At 36.8% G+C, this 27,304-nt stretch overlaps 1 protein-coding gene across 4 annotated transcripts in view; it reads right to left on the minus strand.

Annotated features, from left to right (window-relative positions):
- Positions 1-1,114: 1,114 nt before the first annotated feature.
- Tpp2 (tripeptidyl peptidase 2) overlaps positions 1,115-27,304 on the minus strand; it is a 67,609-nt gene continuing 41,419 nt past the window's right edge. Inside the window, exons 19-30 of one of the 4 annotated variants that reach the window (XM_046454784.2) lie at positions 27,039-27,139; positions 25,401-25,497; positions 24,327-24,464; positions 22,842-23,086; positions 22,520-22,598; positions 20,711-20,749; positions 15,812-15,963; positions 12,129-12,225; positions 10,780-10,910; positions 5,594-5,801; positions 4,161-4,280; positions 1,115-2,347 (exon numbers count right to left, since the gene is read on the minus strand). In XM_046454784.2, the coding sequence (XP_046310740.1) occupies positions 2,258-2,347; positions 4,161-4,280; positions 5,594-5,801; positions 10,780-10,910; positions 12,129-12,225; positions 15,812-15,963; positions 20,711-20,749; positions 22,520-22,598; positions 22,842-23,086; positions 24,327-24,464; positions 25,401-25,497; positions 27,039-27,139 (1,497 nt within the window). In that variant the 3' untranslated portion in view covers positions 1,115-2,257. Of the gene's footprint in view, positions 2,348-4,160; positions 4,281-5,593; positions 5,802-9,641; positions 9,883-10,768; positions 10,911-12,128; positions 12,226-15,811; positions 15,964-20,710; positions 20,750-22,519; positions 22,599-22,841; positions 23,087-24,326; positions 24,465-25,400; positions 25,498-27,038; positions 27,140-27,304 lie in introns of those variants that run through there. The other 3 variants (XM_046454785.2, XM_046454786.2, XM_058582738.1) reach the window with 3 other exon arrangements.

A 27,304-nucleotide genomic window follows, 5' to 3' on the forward strand; every position in this document is an offset into this window, starting at 1 on the left:
ATTCCTAATGCTGTTGGGCTGTCAGTGCAGAGAATGAAAACTACACAAGATTGTTAATTCAGATTAAATAATTTTTGAGCCGGAGCTCACACACCAAATCCAACACTGTAGTTTCCTGGTCAGGCATAGGCTTGTCATTGCCTGAGCCAGGCTAGACAGCAAGGCTGCACTTCCAGCATTGCACCCTGGACTTCTTGGGGTGGGATAAAGTGAAAAAGAGGTGTCTTGAGATTTGTGGTGTCCCAGAGGAGGATCATGCTGGACTGTTCTGGGATAAAGATGCAGGTAATATTAGGACTGAGAAATCACATGACAGCAAAATCACCAGTAATGATCGGGAGCTGCTTATCACTGGAAATGGGTCACGGAACTAGTATTGAGCACACACTCTGTAAAGTTTCTTTAAAAAGTTATCTTTACCCACCTCTTTGTTTTCAGTGGGTATGGGGCAAACGCTGGCTACTCTGACCAGAAGCAGACTGAAAAACACCATCTTACCTCTTGCATCCTTTCTTACATTATTCTTAATCTAATCACATAGAAAGAAACAGGAATGATTTTGCTGACATGTTCTTCTAGAGCTCACTCAGGTTCTCCTGTCCCCAAGGCAGCACAGTAAGATCTGGACAGAACCCAGCAGCTGCCCCTGGCTGTAACATTTGTGAAGCAATGTGCAGTCCAATAAAACCCTCATTACAAAAACAGAAGGCCCCAGGGCCATGACCAACTGATGTAGGAACCTGCCCGAGGTGGTCAAAGAATCAGTCAGTTGGCAGGGTGAGCTTGAGTAGTAGTCCCGGTACTCTTTCCAGATTTTCATTCTCTTACAGGACTAAACCTACACTATATGGGGATTTCAATGTGTGCAGATGAAAGTACTTGTCATACCATGAGAGAACATGTCCAAGTGGCTGTTCACAAAGGAACTTTTGACTGTGGACACTGTGTGCAAAATGTTTTTTGTGTATATTTGTGTTTTCTTATAAAGGCTCTAATGCTTTCATCAGATAAAAAGCAGTTCTGAGTGACTTAGACTAGATTAGTTGGTAGGTCTTTTACAACAGTAAAATTCTATAGGAACAAGATGAAAAAAACCACACATACACACAAACAATTTGCTATTCAATAAGTGATTACAGATGTTTTAATATTATCTATTTCTGTCTATTTCATGGAGGCAGGATAAAAGAAGCAAGAATAGTAACCAGGAAAAAAAAAGATAATAAAAAGCTGAACATACACAAAAGCCATTCACACAATAAGAACTGGAAATATATTCAAATAATTGCAAGCCTATAAGAAACGGTATAAAATAAATTACTTGTTTATTTTTTTGTCTGTAGATTTAATATATATTATTTGTTTTAACCCCCAATTTGATTTATGAAAAATTAAGACCAACTTTAGGAAGCTTCAATATTCACTTTTATTATTTATTTTAAAAAATTAAGGTATCAGAGTGCATATGGTGTACTGTGATTCCGGTTTTGCACATTTATTCATGTGTTTTACATTATTTCAACTTTAATAAACATACCACGTGTGTATCTTTACAATACCTGATAAAGAGTCAGCTGTCTGGCACTTATACACGCATTATTAATTCATTCTGATACTGTGTACTTCAAGGATGTAAAAAATGACTTGCCTATCATAACCACAAGTTGAAAATTTATTGAAACAGTTATGTTCTAGCAAATGCTACACATTTGTGAAGGTTTTATTTTTTTCCCCTTAATTGAATGTAAACATTTGCCAAAAAAACAAAAACAAAAAAAAAAAACCTGGAAATGAGGTTTTGTTAATTTTTAGTCCAATAAATAATTTTAGCTACGCTCAATGTAGCTTTTTTAAGGCCTTTATACAATTGAAAAAAATTAAAGTTGAGCGTGTTAAAACCCTGTTCATTTATAAAATAAAAAATAGAATTTTACAGGTTTGCGTTAAAAGTTGCTGTTCTGAAACTATCATGCATGTAAGAAGCTGTGACCCAACTCAAAGTGCTCGGGGTTGGCAGCAAGGTTTATCCTCTCCTGCCAGCCATCTGAGGCATTAAGAAAACACCATGATGTCAGAGTCTACATTTACATGTATTAAGCCACACGCCAGTGAATTCTCTGATAAATACACATTGTTTTAATGATCAGTATTGATAGTGGATGAAAACATGCATTAGACTAAAAATGCCACAAATTTGTTCTTATATCCATTCACTATAAAACTTTCCTTTTCAAAATTTAAAGTCTTGGTTCTTATTTTAGAATACACAATAATCAGGAGGATACATGATGGGGAGCCAGTTTTCAGTAAAAGATGCACAATGGGTCCATCCAAGTAATTTCATCAGCTACAATAAAACACAATTAATATATTACTAAGAGATGACAGATTTCCAAGCTCAATATTTAGGGTGAATTATCCATCAACTATTTAGCAACAGTAAAGTAACAGCAGACAGAATCTTCCTTCTTTCCATCAACCAACCCTAAGTCCACCACCCATTGACCTTCTTTCTTCCCTAGTACCCAGCTTTCTTATCAACCAACCAACTTTCCACCAACTGGCCCTCCCTCCCACGTGACCATGACTGCCACAACCTTCCTTCTTTCCTCTTATCAACCTTGCCATAGTCCCTTCTGTCCAGCCTAACTTCCTTACCTTGCTACTACCACCCTAACCTCCTTTCGCTCATTTGTTCTGGGTGCCTGCTGTTAGGTAGGACACTGTTATAGGCACCGAGAAGATAGCTAACTAAACCAACTCTCCACCTTCAGGAAACAGGATCCATCAGGAAAAACAAATAAGCAAGTATGAAGTTACTGATCTGGTACACAACGAAAACAAATGATACACCACAGGGTACAGCTGGGAAGCTAGATGGGCAAGCATGCATCTCTGAGGAGGTGGCGTGTAAGATGAAATTTTCTCTAAGAGTTTGGGTATGAACTTTCCATATAGACACTACGGCAGTGTTCAGGGCCTTCAGTGGGAAGGGTGTGGTTGTTTGCAGCCACTGTGGAGAGTTTGGTGTGGCAGAAACAGTGAAGAGGAAGTGTGGTGTGGACATGGTTGGAGAAAAGCAGGCAAGAACCCATGGGCTACAGGGAGGGGTTGGATTTACTCTAATGTGACAGAGATGCCTAGTAGGCATCAAAAGACATCTTTCTGGCTGTTGGGTGTAGAACAGACAGTAGTGGGGCAGAGTTGAGGGGAGACACATTAGGAAATAATGCCCAATGTCAATCTCTGGAAGCGCCACTGGCTTTCACATTTGTATAATATAGCTCACAAATTATATTCTATGATGAAAACCACACTAGACATAATAACAACTAGCTCCAGAAAAAGTTCTCTTACCCAAGTAAAAGATCTGAAGAACCTACTTTAAACTGTCTTACAATTTGGACTCACTGGCTGATGCACGCTTGTATACAGAAAAAGTTCCAAGGGTAAACATAATCTACAGCTCACTGTGCCAAACAATTCTGCAGAAACCTACTGATCCATTTTACATCCAAATTTAGCTTTATATACAAATAGAAGTGCCCTACACTAGATCCTGAGCTGCATCTGGCGCCACCAAAACTCCCTGCTGTCATATATCATTCAGGCATAAAACAATTATGCATTCAAAGACAATTGCAGGAATAATTTCTGCAAAATTCCGTAAGTTTTTTTATATTAACTTGTATAGAAAGCTCAACTATAGAGTTTCTCTTATACAACGTGATACATGGTAAAATAATTAACAAAAGTGGCCTAGGATCTCAAGTGAAGAAAATCAAATACAAGCTCTGAGTTCAATCATTTTAGGACTGTGGTATTAAAAGAAAATTAAAGGAGTCAAAAGTTTAGTTAAAAGAAAGTTTTCTTCATAAAGGAAAATTCTGTCTTCTAATTATATAAAACAATGCATTTTTTTCTTGTTGAAAAGATCTGGAGCTAATACAAGTTTCTCCCCCGGCCCCACAGAAGTGAAGAATGTTTTTAAAATTTAAATAGTTTAATGAGGTCTCTTATACACATTATATTAATTAAAGTAATAACTGGTCATGATAACATCAGTATTGCTATGTCACTGCCATAGCCCTTTAAAAGTCTCTCGTCACTGTGCAATACTGAAGTGACACTTATAAAAAGACAATTTTAACATCACTTACTTGAATACAATTTTTCCAGTTTTCTTTTGTTGGTTTTTCTTCCACAAGTTTAGTTGCAAATTTAAGGCCTCTCCCATACATTTTATTTACTAATGCATGCTTGTATGCAAATGTCAAAACCTATGACATAGAACAAGATAAAGGTTATCTATGAAATGGTTACATTTTAAAGCATGTAACTTTAATAATAGAAGAATTAAGGCTTTAACAGAAGTGTAAGTAAAATCAATGTGTTACATCAAACACATTTTTAAAAACTTTAAAAAACAAATAGTGTCTTTGAAAGGACTGAGGAATTCCATAGATGAGGTAATTTATTTTGGGGAAGAAAAACAGTAATATGAGAGGTCACTAGCTGTTGAAATCTACTTTAAAATACCTCTTCATGTAAAAGAAACCAGAGTTAACACAAATAATTGCAAAAACAAAAATTAGGGCAGGTATACAAAAAAATGTAGAGAGACACTATAAATCACTAAAATTGTAAATGAGGATAAGTTCAAAAAAGTTATCAAATTATATATACAGGTCCCTTTTGTACACATTTTGTACCTTTAATTATTACATTTGTCAAATCTACTTGTAATAATTTATTTACATTTTGGACTCCATTTTAGAATGTAGAGAATGTCCTCAAAGAAAGGACTCCTGTCACACTGATTTGTATTCTGGAGCCAAGCAAGTGTTTAACAACCGAGCCGCAAATGTAGTGAACAGACTAGACATGGAATGCATAGGCAGCATTATCCCTAAGGGTCTTATTGTTAGATCCACCAAGTGTTCACAGGCTCTGCTACATTCCCTAATAGACAGGGCCCAGGTTCTTGCTGAGGCTGGCCTTGAACTTTGGATCCTCCTGCCTCAAACTCTTGAGTAGCTGGGATTAAAGGAGTGTACTGCATCTGGCTTAGTAGTTATATAATCTCTATTGTCGGAATTATAGCAGAGAGCTGAAGGGGACTGAAAACATTTTAATAACTAAAATCTTAAACTACATTTTTTCAAAAAAGGGTTCAGAACAGAGTAGCTTCCAATTAAAATAATTATTTAGAAGTTAGGGGGTTTTGAGGAAAATAATATCTAAGCAATCAGTATAACCGCCCCTCAATACACACATTAGCGCATCAACAAGGTGAGGAGGCCTGAAGATGTTTCTAGAAGACTTCTCTGATTTACCTTCATACATAACTGGTTTAACTAAAAGACTATTACATGTATTTTCAAATTGCTTTGAGGATCATCATGGTTAAACAGACCCTCTGCAGACGTACAGTAATGGTAAATGTTTTCAAAACAGGCAGGACAAACATGAGGCACAGGGTCACGGAGTCCTCCTCAGAGCCGAGCTGAGAGCTTCCTTTCATTCTTCCCTTCCTTTTTTGGCAGCAGTGAGGCTCAAGAGAGTTTTGTTAAAACAAGGAGCAGAAGATTACCTTATTGTCAAAAAGGTCAGTCCATTTTGTAGTTTCCCAAAACGTCTCTGACAGAGACTCCAAAGCGCACTCTCCTTCGTCTTCCTTTCCTTCTGCATCACCAGCTGCTGCCCCATCGTGAGCCTGCGTGTGAAGAAGGTGGTCCGCCAGGGCACATCCTTTCCTACAAAGGGCATCTACCAGGGTGGACTTCTGTTTGTCCATATCACTGAATAGTAATTAAAAAAATAGTTCACAGATTAGCAAAATTTGTTATCATGACCATATTACCTAAAATTAAATTGCATGCAGTCTTTTACCTAAGATTTACAATGCAGAACTATTTTAGACTCACATATGTACATTTGTATTTTACATCAAATATGATTCCTTATATCAATAAACATTAAATGAGCCATTGTCACACACAGAGATTAAGCGAATCAGGAAGTTGTGCCTGGGCAAAATAGAATGCCATTAGCAACAGAGCTGAAAGGGCAATCAGCTCTTAACTGATTCTCAGCTACAGAACCCTAGGCCAATTCTCTATAGTCTCCAGATTTCTTACAAAAAAGCCTTTTTTCTTTTTTTGTGGTGAGAGGCAAGCACTCTACCAACTGAGCTATATCCCCAGTCTTCTAGATTTCTTACAAATAGCCATTATTATATCTTCACTTGTGGATATGGACAGGAAGACAGGTTCTTCTAGGCATGAATTTTTATGTACAAATAAAGCAAACATAATGTTTACTCTGAATATGCCACTAACCATCCTAGCATTTAACATATTAATTCATTTAACTCAATTCTGTGAGTAAGATATTCATTATCCCCATTTTGTGAAGGAGAAAACTGAAACCCTAAGAGATTGAGAATTTATCCACAGACCTGTAGTGAGGAAGTGGCCAATGTGGAATTCAGGCTAGCAGTCTGCCTCTGCAACATGCGCTCAGTCCCTAGAGTGAACTGCTTTGCTCTGGTGCAGGAACAGTATGCACAGGTGCCTGGGACATACTGACACTCAACAACTATCAAGTGAAACAGGTACCACCTTCCTTCAAGGAAAAGCAAATCTCTAGAATGCTTGCTGATTTCTGGCATTCTGTCCGACTCATGTCAGATACAAATGAAGACCATGAGGACTAAGAGTGCTGAGCAAATGACCAGGAGGCATGAAGCTGTGGATGCCCTAGGAGTAAGACTGCTCTGAAGGAGCCAGGGTGAAGCGTGTGACACGTGGAAACACCGGGACTAATCTATAAGAATTAGTAGGAAAGACAATTCCCAGCCCAACAGCTCGGGGGCTCCGGGGCTCATCCATTAACCTTGCACACCGAGTCCTGTTAATTCAAGAGGCAACATGGTAGGGCATGGGAAGACTAAGTACCATGAAAACGTTGCTGCTAAAACATTGCCCAAGATAGGTACATTCTGTGGTCCAAAGTCCATCTGGTTCTGTGAGGTCTTACCTAAGAAGCCATTACAATTTTAACACAGTTGCAAAGTAGATAAAATTTGTCTATAAGACGCTTAACAGTTTAGCACTAAGGGTTTCAAAGCTTTAAAGAACCACATTCACTCACTTTTTGTGGAAACATATCTGAGAGCTGCTTGGTCACTCCGGACTTAAGAACAACAGGATTTATGAGTTGACTTTGGTGGCATCTACACGGCTTCTCATTTACTGAGTGACCCTCTTTCCCCCACCTTTCAGATGCCCTCTCTGCAGTCTTTCATTTATGTTTTATGACAATCTGGGAGTCAGGCACAACTATTAGTTCCCTTTGTGAGAAGAAGGAGCACTGGGGAACAGAGCTGGATGACATGGCGGGCTTCGTCACTCTCACCGTGACTGGCCAATCCTGACTGCTCAGAAAAGGGCTGGAAGGATGCAGAAGGCAAGCTGGGGGCAATCTGGGTGCTCTGAACTTGCCAAACCTGGAATAAATCACCTGCAAGGTGCCTTTCTATTTCAGCATCCTCTGACTCAGTCGTCTAATTTCCACACATCTGGAATATTCTGTTCCTATACTCTTGTCCCTTAGTAACAAATTGCTCAGACAGAATGCTCCTGTTAATTCCTAGGGCTTTCCCCACTCAGGAAAGGCAGCTTTCTCTTCTGTAGGCTTCTGTATTTTAAAATGCCGATTATATTTCATCTTTACATTCTTTAGATGTTAAGTTTTCTTAAAGTAATGTACCTTGTTCATTTTTTAAGTTCTCCCCAGTGAAGTCTTACATACAGTATTTGCTCAATAAACACCTTTTGAATCAGATCTAGTTAAGTATCCATGAACTGATCTCACTACATTTTGGAAGCAACTTAAGTAAATCCTAAGTAAAATCCTTAAGTAAATCCTAAGTTTAACTTTAATGATTAAGTAAGTGGTCTAAATGTAACTAAAAGTTGGTATCAGATGACATACAAAAAGCCAGTATCATTTTGAGGATTGTAAAATGGCCATTGTATTATTTTTCATGAGTGACTGAAGTGAAAACAATTTTGCATGAAAATGAGAAATCAATGACTAATAAGTCTGCTGCTATCTGCTAACAGGTAATACCCCAAAGGAAAAAATAACCATTTCCTGATAGGATCTCCTCAAAAGCAACTTATCTTAAACATTGCCACTTCAAGTTTTCAAATAAAAGTATTCTACTCTAAGTCAACCTGTTCAGAGTCCAAAGAAAGGTCCCAGGAAATGGACAAACTGATCCAATGTTGTCAGAATCTTAAAGCCAGCTTAATTCAGCATTTTAGTGCATTTTGGCTCTTTTCTAGATTTGTCAAAGTTTATTTCAAAGCCCTGACAGGTATGCTGTTTAACAGCAAGCACTCTATGATTATCACTATATCCGTCAATAGTTTTGTTAAGAGTTCAGGGTTCAGCACTCTCCAAAGGGCAGAAGCTGAAGAAAACACTTGAGATGAAAACAGTGGGGAAGAATACATTTCTGGCTCACTGTAACCTGGAACTGAGTTTCCTCCATGGATAAAATTTAAACAACACAGGCAAAATATCAGGAGAGAAAAATGGACCTTAATATTTACTGAAATATCAATATGATATTTGTTGTTGTTGTTGTTTCACACACACTTGAATGTGGGGAAACTATATTATTTTCATAAAGTAACTGATGCTAGATAGAAGGCGTAGGAGACAGCTGACATCAGGGGCCATGATGAGGTTGATCGGGGAAGGTGCAGAATGGGCCTGTGACCCCTGGGGTTCTGGGAAGGCAGGTGTAACGTGATTAAGGCAGACTCCTGCAGTGGGATGGAACACTGACTGGTGTGAAGGAAGGAGAACTGCAGTGTAGACCGGTCGTGCACAGCCAGGAGCCATGTGGGAACAGGAGCCAGTGCTGAGGCCAGGCTAGGTCCTGCCATGCCTGAGTGCAGCTTGCAGGGGAGGGAGGACAGGGTGCAGTGCCAGGATGGAAGATCAGCCCTGTGGAAGGGAGTCTCATCCTGGAGGCAGAAAGGAAGGTGGCGAGGGTAGGTGCAGCAGGGAGTGGAAAAGGAGCCACGTGCGCTCCACAAGACAGGGCAGGTACATGTGGAGAAATGAAAGGCACGACTGGTCACAAACGCTGGCTTTCCCACTTCCAGAATGGCTCCTTGGCTCCTCTTAACCTCCCTGAGCACCACTTTCTCCCCTATGAGACTGGGATGAAAATGTCCTACTTCACAGGTTGTTTGGAAGACTCACTACAAATGAGGTAATACATTTCAAAGCCCTAAACAGTCCAGTACACGTTGGCACTTGAAAAACAGTTAATTATTGTAATAATTAATAATATTGACAAAAGGGCAAGTTTATAAAAATTTCTTATTTGGAAAATATGAGAGGGCAGTAACAATGGCCAAATGGCCAGTGTTTTCTAATAAATTTAATTCCACTTGAAAATTACTGCTTATAAGATATTCATAAGATCTTATAATGTCAATATGAACAAGGTGGCAAGAGTTAAAGCAATTTCCAATTCCAAATACTTTAGAAAAAAGTACTGAATAAAGCAAATTGAATTTTTAAGAAAAATCATTTAAGGTAGCTGAAGCAATTTAGGTTATTACTTATAATAACTAAAGGAATGAGGATATTTTTACCCTTGCAAGTTAATGACACCCAATGTTGAAAATAAATCAGTGACAGGAAAACCGGATGCAGGTGAACTACAATGTGATAGTGAGAATTCACAGAAGGGTGGGCCAGGCATGGTGGTACATTCCTGTAATCCCAGTGACTCAGGAGGCTGAGGCCGGAGGATTACAAGTTGCAGGCCAGCGTCAGCAACCGAGAAAGACCCTGTCTCAGAAAAGGGACAAGGATGAAAGTCAGCGATAGAGCACTTGCAAAGTTCTGGGCTCAATCCTTAGCACCACCAAAAAAAAAAAAAAAAAAAAAAAGAAGAAGAAGAAGAAAGTTCACAGAAGGGTATAAGAGACCAAACATGGAACACAGCCTGGTTCAGACCACTGGACCATCACATCTCTCACATACACACCGGGGTGGAAAGAACCACACCAACCACCAGTAAACCCAGTTAAGCTCCAATATCTGCATACAGCCTTAGGTCTTACAAAGACTAAACTATAAACTCCCCCTTACCATTCTCCCAGGTAAAGAGAGCTACAGAAAAACTAAGGTTGCTAAATAACAGGTTTAACTTAATTTTTAAGATAATTTGTTCTATGAGGCATTACAAACTACAATTTACATTTTTCCTAACCTTTTTTTTTTTTTTTTTGGTGGTGCTGGGGATTGAACCCAGGCCTTGTGACCGTGAGGCAAGTACTCTAGTAACTGAGCTATATCCCCAGACCCCTAAAATTTATACTTTTCATGCTAAGGGTCAATAAATCATTTAAAGATTAATTTCTAGGTGCCATGCTTTGGTCCTCTCAATTTGTCCAGGTCACATAAACCCCCAAGGGGAGAGACTACTTGGTCACAGCTACTCAAACCATTCCACCCTGACACACTTAATGGTACAGAAAGCAAAATGCTTTCCTGGCTGAGTCTTAAAAGGACTGAAGAAAATTATTACAACATTTCTAAGGAGGGAGTACCCAAATATTGATAATCTTGATTATAGGCAAAACCATACATCAGAAAATAATATCCTCAATAATATTAGTCCCTAATTTTTATACAAATAACTAAGAAATGAGATGCAAGAAAGATTATTTACTGGTTAGGTACTTTTTTATAGTAGCTGCATCAGGCCTGGGGTCAGTCTTCATTGCAATATAAACTGCTAGTGCCGTCTGATCTATATGAGAAATTACAGCATTTGCAGCTTCAACAATTTCATTAAGTCTCTTCATTCGTTCCTGGGGAGAAAAAAGAGAAATTGAAAACTGGGTATATTGCTCAGTACAATAAAGCATTTGATTTTTGTTGTCTCGACCATGAGAGCCGGGTCTGCAGTGAGATCATCTATATCTACATGCAGCCCAGAGGCTCTGTCCTATTTCCTGATGAAGACTCTGGTAGTTGCCAACATCTCTGGAAAACTTGAGTGCAGACATAAATATACCTAACTTACACTTCCTGCTATAGATCAACAGTGAGAGTAAACCATACATGAAGTTTGTAAAAATGTTTTTTTGGTTTTTTTTTTTTTGGTTTGTCTTTTTACAAAGGACACCCATTTTCTGCATGTCAGAAGATTTCAGAGATGTGATTGGCTGTTGTTCCACACATGAAAGCAGAAGTAAAAAAAATAAAAAAGAAAAGCACTAGCTGATGAAATAAGCTGTTTTCTAATCAATCATAAAACAGATGAGAGTAACAAGATTATTATACTCATAGCGTCCAACTGTGATCACCAGAGTGCTCAGCAGTTGGCTTTTCTCCTATTCAAGTCTTTTAAGAGCTCTCTTTTAATGTTTTTTTTTTTTTCTATATTTATTTTTTAGTTCTCGGTGGACACAACATCTTTGTTGGTATGTGGTGCTGAGGATCGAACCCGGGCCGCAGGCATGCCAGGAGAGCGCGCTACCGCTTGAGCCACATCCCCAGCCCAAGAGCTCTCTTTTAAACATACTCTAGGTGACCTGCCACCATTCCTGATTTCTAACTGATTATGACCAGCAATTCCCTCCTGCCATGGTCCACCTTACAACAGTCTGGAACTGTGGCTAATCCTTACGAATGAGAATCACTAATGAAGTTAACACAAAGCAGGGACTTTTGCACCACACGTGTTCAGATTTCCATCTGGCCAGGAACTTGCCCTTTGGCTTAATGTCACAAGTCAACCCATAGGCTATCTTCTCTACTACCCCTTCTCACTAACCACAAGACTACTAGGTCACACCACATACATACTACATGCTACCCAGCATTGCTGCCAGTCAACTCCCAGCAGTGGCTAGGTCCTATAACCACATTAATGAAAACAGAGTAACAGGACACTTGATTTGAGGAAACATGCTTTAGTTGGCAAGAACAGACTACAAAGATAAGGATTAACCTTTATTTGAAGTACAAATCTTATCTAATATTACAGACAAAATAAAATTTATTAAAAAAAGAACATGTCCAACCTTTTCAGCATCCAGTTGATGAAGCCGTGCAACATACAGGGGAAGGTAAGTGGGATAGGTTTCTTTCAATTCATTATAAATGTCACTAGAATCCAGCCTATGGAGGTAAGAGAGAGAAACATTCACTATTTTCTTCTAAAAAGAACATTTATCTTCTGTATTTTTTTTTTTTTTTTTTTTGGGTAGCAGGGATTCAACTCAGGGGTACTTTGACCACTGACCCATATCCCCAGCCCTATTTTGTATTTTATTTAGAGACAGGGTTCTCAATGAGTTGCTTAGTGCCTTGCCATTGCAGAGGCTGGCTATGAACTTGCAATCCTCCTGCCTCAGCCTCCCAAGCCACTGGGATTATAGGTGTGCAGCACCATGCCTGGTTTATCATCTCTATTGTTTAACATTGTTTGAAAGTTCCAGTCAAAAAAGACATCAATTTGAAATACAGATGTCATTGACAAAGATGGTCACTATTTGCAGGTACAAATGCTTACCTAGAATACCAAGAACAGTAAACTGAAAGTTATTTCATATAATAGTTCTTTTAGATGTTCAGATGAAAATAAACACCAACAGCTTTCTTACATACCACCTATAAACAGATTTGTTAAAAATGAGGAAAACCACATGCCTGGGGTCCAGTGTTCTCATCATACTTCCCAACTAGGATGAGGTAACAAGACTATAACCAGAGAGCCCAACTGAGAAAACAGCACATTCACAAAATAGCAAGAAAGATTAAAGGTCTAGAAATGCCTAAGATCTATATGAAGAAAATTCTAGACTTTTCCAAAAATTCTACAGTATCAAATAAAGAGACATAAAGCAATGTTTTCCTGTGGTTTTGATGCGCCTTTCCCTGAGGACTAAGGACGGTGACCATCTTTTCATGTGCTTATTGGCTTTTTATAATCTTCATTATAGAAATGTCTGTTGAGACTCTTTGACTATTTATAAAACTGGGCCATCTTGGAGAGGATTATGCTCAGTGGCAGAGCACTTGCCTCACACATGTGAGGCACTGGGTTCAATCCTTAGCAACACATAAACTGAATAAAAGTATTGTGTCTATCTAGAACTGGAAAAAAACAAAAACAAAAACAAAAACAACAACAACAACAACAAAAAAAAAACCCCAAAACTGGGCCATCCAACTCTGGATTACCGACTTGTAATTTTTTATATATTCTGATAGAAGCTCCTCAGATATTAAAAAAATTTATTTTTATATATATATATATATAAATATTTTAACTCGCTCTTCTCACTGTCCTGATGCTATGCCTTCAGACAAAAATGTTTTTAAATTTGAATCGTGTAATCCATGATGTTTCTAAGATTTACCATGATGTCTTCATTCAGAAACTTCAGTTCTTTGACACATTTTTAAGTAAATTTGTGTAGAAGATATAAGGCAAAGGTCCACCTTAATTCTTTGTCCGCAGAGCTATCTAACTGACCCTGTACCTTTGTTAAAACATCAGTTCTTCCTCACTGAACGGTTTTGACATTGATACCCTTGTCAAAATACAAGTGGCAGGAAAATGACATATTTTTCTGCATGACAATCCTACTTTTGGAGCTGGGCACTCTTGGTGGAGGGAGGGAGGGAGGGAGCCTGGGGTTTCCTTGGCTTCCTGGCCAGATGTGGTATCACAGTGCCCTGAGCACTGGGGTCCAGTGTTCTCATCATACTTCCCAACTAGGATGAGGTAACAAGACTATAACCAGAGAGCCCAACTGTGAACACCAGAATGCTTAGCAGTTGGCTTTTCTCTTATTCAAGTCTTTCAAAAGCAGAAGGGAATCCCCACTTCTAGAATGCATTCTGCTAGAACCTAGCCTTAGCAACATGTGGCTGGAAAGATATGAGAAATGATGTCCTGGTTCCTCCTGAAAACAAAGTGCTCCCTCTCATGGGAGCTGGGTGAGAGGGAGCCTGTGTCCACACTGGCACCAGTTTGAAGTTAAATTTCTGTTTCACTGAATTGAGAGTGAAGAGTGAGCAGTGGTCTTTGTTGGAACACCACAGACTTTCATTTTTCTTACCATTTTGTAGATATTTCTGAGCATGTTTCTTCACTTGCTGTGCACCCTTAGGATAATTTTTAGAGTGTTGTTCTTTAAAAAAATAATTTTTCACGTTTTACTGGGGAGCAGAATTATTGGGGTTCTCAGGCTATCATCATTATACAAGTCAATCTCTGCAATTTCACTTTTGAGAAATTTATGTTGTATTGTTAAGTACTCATCCTCCAATAAGTCAGAGTAAGACTTTGACTCCTGGTTGAGAAACAATCTAGCTTTAAATGGGAAGGTATATTTGCATGTGGACCCACACATAAAGGTTCAATCCTTGGGAATTATTTTTACATTATAAAGACTTCTGTTCCCTCCAAGACTTCATAACTGCAAGCATGCATATATAATCAGCTAAAGGGACTCTCACAGAAAACCAGTGATGAAAGAAACACTGCATACAAGTGGAAAAAGGAACTCATTCAACTACATAGAATAAAATATTGTGGAAAAAGTAAGCCTAGGGGCTGGGGTTGTGGCTCAGTGGTAGAGCGCTCGCCTAGCACATGTGAGGCAGGGTTTGATTCACAGCACCACATAAAAATAAAATAAAGGCACTGTGTCCAACTACAATTAAAAAAAGAAAAAAGAAAGAAAAAGTAAGCCAAAACTCAAAGTTGTTGAAAATCTGTGACAAATACAGAAAAACATTAATATCTTTTATATTAAATTTAAACTGACAAGAAAAATCTAATGTTCCAATAAAAGACTAGGCAAAGAACATATTTATAATTGATAGAAAGCTATACAAATAACAAATAACTTGCAAAAAGCTCAATTTTAGTGACTAAAGAAGTGTAATTACATAATTTAAGACAGCAATAATGGCCTCTTTTTGGCATCCTGTAGTAGTAGTATATATATATATATATATATATATATATATATATATATATATACACACACACACACAGATGAAATAGAAATTATATTTGCACTAGAAGGCAATTTAGCAAAACAGATCAAGATGACTTAAAAATTAATGTTTGACTAAAAAATTACACTATGCTACCTGATGGAAGTTAAAGAAATCTTTATAAAAATGTTCACACAGCATTAGTAAAGAGTTTTAAACACATATATGCTAAATGTTTAAATAGATTACACTGTATCCATAGTACCATCAACTATACAGTAATTAAAAATGGTTCTTCAATGGGCTACTAAATCACACAGGAAATGCTCATACCCCTCCGCCCCCAATAACTGGAAAGCTAGGACACATTATCATTCACACTGCTAAATGTAAAAATATAGAGAAAAATAATAAAAGGACAATGATTATCTTTGGTAGGAAAAAGTTTTCTTTCTTTTCCTTTGTATACCTATCCACCAATAAAATTATCTTCAAGAGCAAATTAAAGTGATTGAAATATTTAAATTCTTTTGTCACAAAAGATTATTATAAAAATGAATATATATGAATATATATATATATATATATATATATATATATATATATATATATGAATGAAACATTTAGAAGAAATTGTAATCCTACTATCCACTATTAGCAGTTTTGGATAGAATGTGGATATCTACACAATATTGTAATTGGGAAAACAAAACTAAATATCTGGAGGAATAAAACCCACTCAAAAACTTACTTTGTCATCCATTGAATTTTAAGATCCCGTAATGCTTCAGTAAACTCTTCTTTTAAATCTTTCTCTTTTTCTGAATCTTTTTCTTTGTCTTTGCTGCCATTCTTAGTCTTTGTTGGTGGGGGTATTAGGTAGTAATGAACAGGAATTACATCCTATAAATGTAGAGAAAGAATTTTAGATTAATATGCTTAATTTTTTGTACCATAAAATCATCTTCAATAACTGAATATCATGTAATATATATATCATGTTGTGTCTGAATTGTACTACCTTATATTCCAGATTCTAAGGGTCATAATACATCAAAAGTGTCCACCTGTAATCACAATACTCCCCCACCCCCAAACTTTAAAGTACTAATACTTCTAATAGTACCTTTAAAAATAAAGGAGACAAGAACAAGCTTTTCTCCAGTTGAGTGTATTTGGTATTCTTAGCTTTATAACTTATATTTGACAGAGTAATGACAGGAGTCTGTTGACCTTTCACATTTTAAATTTAAGCAGGAGAGGGAATAAGTTAAAGATATAAAGAGATAAGATCCTCATTTCTAAGTAAATCTAAGAGCCATTAACTCCTTTGTTTAACCAATAGGATTTGGTGAGCTCCTTCAATGTGTCAGACAATGCTCTAACAGATGAAAAAAAGTGCAGAGAAGGCCCTTTCCTGTCCTGACAGACACACATTCTAACTGGCGAAGTGAGAAATACACATACAAGAAAGTAAGAGATTAATTGATTTCTGATAGTTTGAAGTCACTAACAATAAAAGAACTCAGAGTGATGGTTAGGTAAGGTGAGGGAACCAGTGTAGACAGAATGGCAATGGAAACCTAAATGGATCTAAAATGAGCACATGAATGAGTATAAATAAACCTAAATAATCTAACTGAAGAGAGAATGAGACATACACCCCGTTGAGTAATTAGGTTTTGAAGGCAGAAGGTTTAGCAGCAGACACAGTAAACAGGATTTGATGAAATATAGTTAAACAAATAGATGTTAAGTCCTTAGCAGAGCCTAGCGCAACAGTTTTATGCAAAATAGTTGATTTAAGACACAACTAAAGAATTCTGCTTTTAAATGACTTGATCCCATGTGGATTAAATTTTTTCCTTTGTTTTTTAATACCTCCCCATAATATTTGGAGAATGGATCACAGAAGGCAAAAGAAGAGGCAGGGAAACAAACCTAGGAATTGTGACATGGCATTAGAATGAAGGACAGGCTATGGAAATAGAAGAAAATGAACAGAGAGAAATTGTTTGAAGGAATCACCAACAGTGCTTGCTGACATTGCTGAAAGCTATGGGGATGAGTAAGACCACCAGAACAAGAGATGGGGAAAGAGAAGCCCAGGGCTTGTCCCAAAGCACTCTACTATCTAGAGCACTGTGATTGAGAGAGCAAGCAAAAGCAATCTGGGGTCAGGGACACCTTGAGGAAAAACCACCATGAAGACAGGAGCAACCAAGTGATGGCAGAGCTGGGGTGGTGCCCGACAGGGAAGAAGGTGAGCTGACACCTGGCAGCAAGGAGCCTGTGGCCACCTTGGGAAGAGCAGTGCAGTGGGATAAAGGCCAAGGAAGGAAGAGAATAGGGAGGGAACAAGTCTATACATGTTCTGAGAAATTTTACTCTGTAGAAAACATAGAAATGGAGTATAAAAACATTTGTTTCATAGCAGGAAGGCTTTTCTTATGAAAAGTAATGTACTGTTTGGCAAATGAAATCACATATTACCACACTAGGTTTGTTTTGGTTATCTTTAAATCATTATTTATAAAGTTAGTTTCTCAAATGCTATCTTCATGTTCACATTAAAAATAATGTTAAATCAAAGCATATGTTCCATTTAGTTAAGTTTCTAAAAGCAGAACAAATTATGTTATCAAAAAGACTTTTACTGCCGTCATTATAGTATTTAAGAAAAAAAATTCACATACATTGAGACAAAGATAGCAGTACAAGGCCCTTTTTCCTCCAAACAGAGTTTTTCAGTATATATACTATATAAATATGTTCACTTTAACAAAAGTTCTCAGTGGAATTCAATTTTGGGTATAAAATGCTATAACAGTAAATCTGAAGAACCACTGCTGTAATTTTAATAGTGTTTCAACACAAAACAATAACTATTATCTCATAATTCATTTATAGCACAGAAAACCACTTTGACATGAGATTCTGAACAAACACATCTGCAGCCATTTGGGACCCCTCTCCTTCTGAGGCCAGGGATAGGGCCTGAATAAGGGCTTTATCTGAAGTGTGAGATCGGAAAAAACAAACAAACAAACAAGCTATTGCTTAGCTTTTTTAGGACCCTGCCATAGTTCTTGAGGTTGACTCTCCTGAGTGGGTGTGGCCTTGGGCAAAGCCTAGGTAAAGTGTTTGCTAATAGTCTACCACCAAGGACCTACTGAAACACTGTCTTGGCTCTGTCTGCTGCACAGACACCAGGCATCCAGAAATTAAAGATAGAAGAGGCTTCCAGTATTCACTTTCTGTTAAGGCAGTTCGCTTTATCGTCCAGTGTGTTAGAGTGAGAATGCTGCTTGCCAGGCAGCCCCCACTCATTCTAACAGTTTCCCAGACTAGGAAGAACTGTGACATCTCTGGATAGGAAAACCATGTAGTATTTATTGTAAGGCAATGTCTCCTCTGGAACTCAGAGGTAAGGCATTTTCTATTATTGTTTTAATACTGAAGAAAGAAAATAGAACTGATTAAAAATGAGAAATCCACTAAAATAATTTATTATAATAAATTTACAAAGACCTATAAAAAGCAGAAAGAAATTCCATAATAGAAAGCTTAATCTATTAGGAAAAATACAAAAGAAAAGTTTATGATGAATTATCTTAAGCAAAAAGCAAACCTTTATACTCAGTACCATTATAAATGCTAGTAAAATTCTATAAAATACTTCAGAACAAGAATTTATTATCAAAATTGTAAGTCTGATAGTTTTAATTCATTTATTTTCAAAAGAAAAAATGAGGCTGCCTTTCATTTGTGATATCAAAATCATTTTATTCTTTTTTTTACAATAAGTATCTTTTCAACCTGCTTCTCAAGGCTCAATGTAAGGTCAATTTAATAGAAATGGTTTTGTACCTTAAATCTTGATTAGGGTTTAAAAAGACAGCCAAGAAGCATCATCAGAGCAGAAAAGCTCTGAAGAGTATTCCATAGTAGACATTTAATGGTAAATAATAAATTTTTTTATTCCACTTACGCACAAAGGATTTCAGTAGTGTTCAAACTGACACAAAGTCAAACTCACCTGTCAAACTACTCTTTTAGCAGCATAACATTGCCATTTATATTCTGATTCAAAAATGCTAATTCTCCAGTTCTTAAATTATTATTAACTGTAAGTTCAAAAATTCAAAGCTTTATACAAACTAAAATAACTAAAGATTAATGCTATATATGATCTTTTAAAAGTAACTAAATTCTTTCACATTGTATATCCATACACAATTTTCTTTGTAATGTGCCTACACTGCTTATTTTAAAGTTAGAGCCTACACTTGCACTGAAGACAGGAAGGAACAGGCAGAAGTCACTATAGTGGCCAAGTTCCTCATACAAAGCCTTACTAGCCATCTAGCAATGACAATCTGATTCATTCAACTCTTTCCTACCTTGCACATCTTAACACAAACAAAACCCACCAGAATGCCTCCAAAGTCAACCAAAATATATAAGAGGAAAGAAAGAAAAAACAAACAAACAAAAACCTAATTGGGCATGACCTTGATGATATGCATCTTCTATCTTCAATGACTCCTAGAATACTTTCTCCCATTTCTTGAAAGCAATGACTTTCAAACTATCTTCGTGACAAACCAAAGATGCAAACATCAATATATAAAATGAAATACAGTTTTTACATGCTGCCTTCATTTCTTCAAATAAATTTACCTGACCCACAAATGGGTCAAAATGTCCACTTCAGACATACTGGTCTTTATTCTTCTATCTGGGAAGATAATTTCTGGGGTGTACTGTGTTTGAACAAAGCATTTATTGTTGTACAACAGTATGAACATTTTAATAAAGGAATTTTACCTATTATAAAATGGTGATCCCCAGTTCCATAACACTAGAAATTAAGAAACATAGTTATCTTTTGTCTATGTCTTAAAACACTACTGACTCTCCACTGCAGTTACTTCCTGCTGAAGCAAATGCTAAACGGTGCCAGTGGAGCTTCACTAAATGTGAATCTTTTAAAATTTTCTTTGTTGAGTTACATTTGGCTTTAGCTGTTAACAGGTTCCCTTATGTGCTATGGGGAAGTCAAGCAGACCACTGGAAGGCAAAATCTGTTCATATTTAGTATATGCTTTAATTTTTTTGTCAGCAGTTCTTATTTCTGGTCCTGTGATCTCCATTGATGTCTTTTGTCTCTATCCTTCCAGAACAGGATAGATTCAAGAGCCGGGAATAAACTTCACTTTAGAAAGCTGGAATATTTTATTAATCATATCAATCCAGTTTAAAAGTGATTTTAATTTTGTATATAAGTGCTTTTGCCTCTATGGCTAAATTTTTAGGATGATCTCTTTGTAAGATTTTAGATAAACAAAATTCCAAATTTTATTACTTGATATCATATCTGTGGCAAGAAATGAATAGCATTAAAATTTTTTGATACAAAGGAACAATAGGAGTCTTCCAGCAATTTACGATTGGAAAAAGCCTTTAGAAAAGCAGTATGTCAACACTGCTTGTAGGTACAGTGAAGAGCGCTGTACTGCAGAATGTAAAGAAAGGAAACTAAGGGTGAGATTTTTTTTTAAAAAAAGATTTATAATAGTGACAGAAAGTTTAACTAATATGTAAATAAGGTTTTAAGACATTGTTTTTAAGAACTGACAATCAGTACCTTTTTAAATTTTCCTTGTCGTTTGGCTGCAGACTGCCCCTGGGAGTTAGAACGACATTCTGTAAGAAAACATGCACAATCTACACAGGATGGAGACACCACCTCTGTCTAATTTTCTTCTGACTTGCATTCCACCTGCATGTGTCTGTGATCCAAATGGCATGCTTTTATACAAAGCAACACTGCCACTTCAAATATAAGTATGCTACTCTAAGAACAAATGTTTTTCAGCTTTTTATCTAAAGTATTTAGTGACCAAAGTTCATTGCTTAAGATTAAACACAAATTCAGCTGACAGTCCGCAGGATCTGATTCTAAAGGGTGTTATCACAATAATGCAAGCCTATGCATTCTAATAAAAAGCATCATTCAGGGTTATCATGAAAGTCAAACAGAAGTAAAACAGTTACCTCCCATCTGCCAAAAAACATCAGGAAAGCAAAACTACTGAAGAAAGATTCAATAAATAATGCAATGGAAATTATAATGCACTCAACAGCTTAGGTTACTGCTCTAAGAAAGTCTACCTTACTGACTACAGTTAACTAACCATGGTTCATGCCACCCGGCTGTAATTTCACAATTGCTTCTGAAACTGCAGTCAGGAAGTACTAACAATTTATGATATTTCAATTCTTTTCTGTTATGCTTGTCACACAAAGTGGACTCTTCACAAGAGTCATCTGTCATCTGGGTGAAAAGTTCAGAGCTGCAGCCTCATATCTGAAGCAGCTATGTTTCCAAGGAAATGAAATCTACAAAAAAAGACTATAAGGATTTCTTAAATTCCAATATCAACCACTGACTTACTTCAAATTATACTAAAGGATAACTTAGAAATGAGACCCAAGAAACATTGGGACAAACAATTTTTCTAAGTACAAAATTCCTAAATTATGCTTCAATGGCAGTGAATAAATGACCTTGTTTCAACAGTGGCAAAAAAATAAATTAGACTTTAAGATGCATAAAATTTCATTTTGATAACATTAATAAATCCCAGCATCAAATGGTAGACTGACTTAGCTTTGTAAGAACTAATGCTAAGCTGTAAGAATGCAAAGCTGTTAAGAATGATAACTTTAATGAATATTGAGCTAAAATGGCTCTATGACAAAAGGTGACAAATGGATGTAAGTACCATTCTCAACAGTGAATTTGTAATGAAAACACAGATGGAAAAAACTGACAAATACCTATAAAGTTGTAATATTTGTTTCTAAACTATGACAACCAGAAACAGGTTTCTAAGAGAAAGCATAATTTTGAAACAATAAAAGGCAATGCTAAAAGACATTTATTTGCCTACATTAATTATGTAAGATTTCAATAAGAGAAAGGTTTGCTCAAGTGTGAAAAATGTTGTTCATTTGTAATAAATGTTCTAATTGGCTTTTAGAAGCAACCCAAGACAATGTGATTTATTCTAATTTCTATAATATTAATGAAAATTCTACAGCATGCTTTAATTTTAAAGATTTAATTTATTTAAGCCAAGTTTGATTTGAATCTACAGGTTTCATAAGAAACTCAAGTACATCTGCCACTGAGGCAGGATGGATTCAGGGCCAGAGCACACAGGCTTGTGGAAAAGACTAAATACTTAGAAAATATGACACATTTTAGACAGGCAAATATTAATCCTGTTTCACTAGTTACTTGGGGAAAAATACTTTAAAACTGCTTCCCCTCTACCCACTGCCCATGGATATTTTCTTTTACCCAAACTGAAATGTGGAATTAATTCCTATCTTTAAAGAAATGGAAATTTTGAAACAGATAGTTTCAGTGTAAATAACTAATACTTACAGCTTTTTTGCCAAGTTCAGTCTTTGACAATGTTAGTGATCCTGCAAGGTAGCATCCAGGTCCCGCCCCTTTAGGTATTCTAATGGGAGAATTAAAGAGGGAAAAAAGCAACAAAGAAGAAAGTTTCACAAAGATAATTAGGGGAAAAATATCAAAACAATTCTGTGCTGAAAAAATTCCCCATAGCTAAGATTTCAAAGAAATAACTTCAGTTTAAAGTGACAACATTCTATAAAAATTTTGCCTAATACAATGAACTCAAATTGGAAAGACCACAGTACAGGTGTTCACAGACCACAGTATCAGCAAAGTCATCACTTACTTGTCATCAGGTAAGGAAGTAACAAAGAATGGTTGGTTATATTTGGGTGGTAATGTCAAGTTGCTTGATTTCTTCTTTCCTAGAAGTGCAAGGCTATGATTTTCATGAATATCTAAACTCAAGGTATTAGATAACCTATGAGAAACAATAAATGGAAGGTCTTTAAGACGCTCCAGGTCACTGATTTGTTCATGACGAATCTGTAGTCGAATTGTATAATCTCCTTTCTCCAATTTCAAAGAATACTAAAAAAGAAAAACAAAACTAAACTAAACATTTGGGGAAAGTTCAATTTAATCAAGCAAAAAGAAATGACAATAAGAAGAGAGGGACACACAAGTGAACAAGATACATGCACAAACTAAATGCCTCATGTGCCAATGAGCAGAAAGATCAGGACACTGAGCTGCTGCCCCTGGTCACACAGGTAGTGAAGCACAGGAAGTTCAAGTCAGGTCAGACTCGTAGGCCCTTACTCTTCCCACAACAGAATACTGCCATATTCTTGGCTAAACCAGTGTCCATTCTAGACTGATAAAAGCAATGATTTTTTTTTTTTTTTTTTTTAGTTCATGGGTCCTCAAAGACACAAACTACAAAAAAAAAAAAAAAAAAATGAAGTGCTGTATAATATCGAAAACAAATACACATGGTGCATGTGCCTACATATGACTTCTGGTAATGTTTACACTGTAACTCAAATGTCACACCCCTTTACAGCAAACAAGAAAGAGGAAGCCAGCAGAGATCAAGGAATACACAGTGATAATGTTCATGGAGAATGGATGTTGTATTTTGCATCTGCACTTTCTTCTGAGAAGATCTGAAAAGTAACCAAAGTAACAGCACTGCAGTGATTCAGTCTGCACCAAGATGAGACTACTGCTTGCTTTGAGGAAAACAAATTTCAATCAGGGATAAGATTTCTATAAATTATAATTATAAGCACTTAATATACAGTTGTCAAATTAAGAAGTAGATTTTAAAGTGGAAACAAACTGAAGCCACCTGGACACTGCTTAATGTTCCCTTTAGCTCATTAGACCTGGGGTCACTTCGAGGTGCTCACGTACCTAGGATGATTTGCCTTCCACTTTCACATAGGTAATGGCAGTGTGCAGGAAGGAGAACTACTACAAACAGCTACACTGGGCTAGGGGTGTAGCTCAGTGGAAAAGCATGTACTTAGGATGTACAAGACCCCAGCACCTTAAACAACAACAACAAACTACAATGCCTAGGGCCCACAGGCATCATGCACGCCCTCCTCTAACCCCACACAATCAGCTTAACTACATGGCGGAAGAGCTGTCAATCTGTTCCTCAACAACTACAATAGACAAGGAAGTTCCTGCAGTTTGTAAAAGTACTAAACTGCAAGACCATGGCATCTTTAAAATGCACAAATATTACAATAACAAGAAATTAGGGTTTCGTGGGATAGTTTCTCTTAGTTCTAACAAATCATCACTGCCAATTTTATACCTGATGTGGATAGGCATCACCTGAGCCCATCTGTCTTTTGTTCTGGTCAAAAATAATCCAAAGTTGGCTGTCAAATTCTGATTCATATAACAATTCACAAAGAAGTGGGCAGCTTGGAGTTACTTCTCCACTCTTAGGCTATAAAAAAAAAAAAAAAAAGGCTAATTATACAATGTGGTTTATACATATAATTTCTTTCCCTTTTTTGGGGGGTACTGGGGATTGAACTCAGGGGCACTTGACCACTGAGCCATATCCCCAGCCCTATTTTGCATTTTATTTAGAAACAGGGTCTCATTGAGTTGCTTAGTGCCTCGTTTTTGCTGAGGCTGGCTTTGAACTCACGATCCTCCTGCCTCAGCTTCCTGAACTGCTGTTTACTATGATTTCTAATATAGATTTTGAATACTGGTATCAAGATAAGATTTTTTCATTAAGAAGTATTCAGAATGCTTTCTTCTAAAACTTACAAAAATGCAGAACATCTAGTATTTTGACACTAATTAAAGACACTTTTCTTTACAAATGTTAAAAAATACAAACATAGCTATTATGTTCTCGTTAACCAAGCAATAAATATTCTTCAAGACCTCTAATTACTTTATAAAATTGAAATCTGACAATTTATTGACATCTATTTTTTTCCTAACACCAAAACCAAATTCATATTTATCAATGACTGTTTTACTGAAATCTCACTATAAAAACTCTGATCCAGTGTTTACACTGGTTTCAAGTACTGTCACACTCATTCCACCCGGGAGCCATTCTGATCTTTTACTCCTCGGAAGCCCCCTTCGGCAAGCTATCATGCCTGGCACCATGATCCAAAGGACTATGCCACATCCAAGGCATCTAATCACTCTGGGTCAGATGGCATTAAGGAATAGGTATTACTAAAAGGTCACTACTAAATTATGCTTTGTGACTTCACATCAGAATGGTACTTAGATGAGTAGAAACCATAATTTCCTAAGCATAATCCCAAACTAACCAGGGTTAATAACTTGACTCTCTGATTCATGAAACACAATATTTCATCATGTGGATATACTTTACCAGGCAAACACTTACTTGATGAAAGTTATATGTCAGGACCATCTCATAAAGTTGACGATTATTTGGCAAAACATCTCTTGCTCCTAAAGGTTTTGTTTTTGCACTCACTGGGCTACAATAAAGCAATCACATATTTTATTTGATTCAAGAGTTCATTTAAGAAGACAACATGGTAAGCAACAAAATTTATAACATATTACAGAAGTTACAATGAGTATTCCTAAAAATTGCTTTTTTCAGTATACCTCATAATATTTTAATCATTAACACATATGGTTCTTTATTGCCTGAGTCTTAGCAACACAGTTTAAATTTTGCAATAACTATTACAAAGGCAATATTTTCAGGATAAAAATATTATTAAATATTGCAAATAGCTCTTAGCCCAACTAAATCTCACCACTAGGGTGGACAATCACTAATAGTGCTGAAGGACAGGTTTTGATTTTGCATCCGGTTCAAACTGCTGGTAGTGCTGTACTGCCATGGCAGGGCCATAATATGCCCTTGTCCTGATAGGGAATAGCATTTAATTTTTTTTTAATATCCTCTAATGCAAGTCACTGTACAAATTTTTACAAAAAAAGCACTGAGATTAGGAGAATCACTTTTTAAAATAGTTAAAAATGTGAAATTTATTAATGTTATTATCCCATTTTTATAATGTTAGCAGAGATAGCCTGTGGATAGCACAGTACAGATGATTCTATTTTTTCATTTTATAATTTGTAAGACACATACACACATATAAAGTGCGCGCTCTCTCTCTCTGGGCCACTGAGCCACATCCCCAGCCCTATTTTGTATTTTCCTTAGAGACAGGGTCTCACTGAGTTGCTTAGCGCTTGCCTCACTACTGCTGAGGCTGGCTTTGAACTTGAGATTTTTCTTTCTCACCCTCCCAAGCTACTGGAATTACAGGTGTGCACCACCGCACCAGGCCTCTCTCTCTTTTTTGATTATAACATTCACAGGACTTTCTAATTACCAGATTCTGGCCTATAGTGAGTCCTAGATATTAAAAGCAAAGGCTTTGTGTCACTGATACTTAGTTCAAATTTTTGAGATTTAGGGGTAAAACTTCCAAGAAGATACAAGCTAGACATACCCTCAACTACTATTCCCCAAGAGGTTCTCTTAATGCATTTACTACCACGCTGTATGCTGCTATGGGACAAGGTCAGATTAAACAATAAAAAACAAGTGCTCTCCTTAACACAGCAAGAGTGAGCATGTAGCTCAGGTGCCTGTTTTCTAGGGGAGCTGCTGAGGCACAGAGTCCAAAAAGACCTGCCAGCATTACGAGTTCTGGAAGTGACTGGCTAAGGATGCACATATTAAAATCAGAGATTATGTTAACTTGTTGCTTTCTGTCAAGAAATGAAAAGGCTAATGTCCATGATCCTAACTTGTCCTGACAGGATCACCTATCCTCTGTCCTGAGCTTTGCCAGCCAAGTGGGACAGTGAGGACAGAAACTGCTGCTGGGCTGCCTTGCAGAGACACATGAAGGCTCCTAAGCTGCAAAGTCAAACTGGATTCTCATCTCCAGTGTTCACATAGCTTAAGAAAAACGACCTTTCAAAGAATGTAAGAGATTCCCCACCCACCACCCACCATCAACATTTGTAGCCCCTAAACACTGAGTGATACCGTAGTGTTTGGACCCAATTCTTCAAAGTTATGCAGGGAGCCAGATCTTCGTATTTTAAGGACGACTGAACATCAAAACGGTTGATTCCTTCTGATGCGTGCTACAAAGGATATTTAACAAATTAATTTCCCAAACTTTAACTGAAAATAAAAAGTACTTTGTGTCTAATATAAATGTATCTAATGTAAAATTTATAAACACCTATGAACAAAGATTATTATTTTCAGAACCACAGATAATTTCTCCAATAAGGTTTAAATATAAC

Source organism: Marmota monax, unplaced genomic scaffold, assembly GCF_021218885.2.
Source record: "Marmota monax isolate L192 unplaced genomic scaffold, Marmota_monax_Labrador192_F-V1.1 WCK01_AAM20220418_F8-fsc00026, whole genome shotgun sequence".
Lineage (NCBI taxonomy): Eukaryota > Metazoa > Chordata > Mammalia > Rodentia > Sciuridae > Marmota > Marmota monax.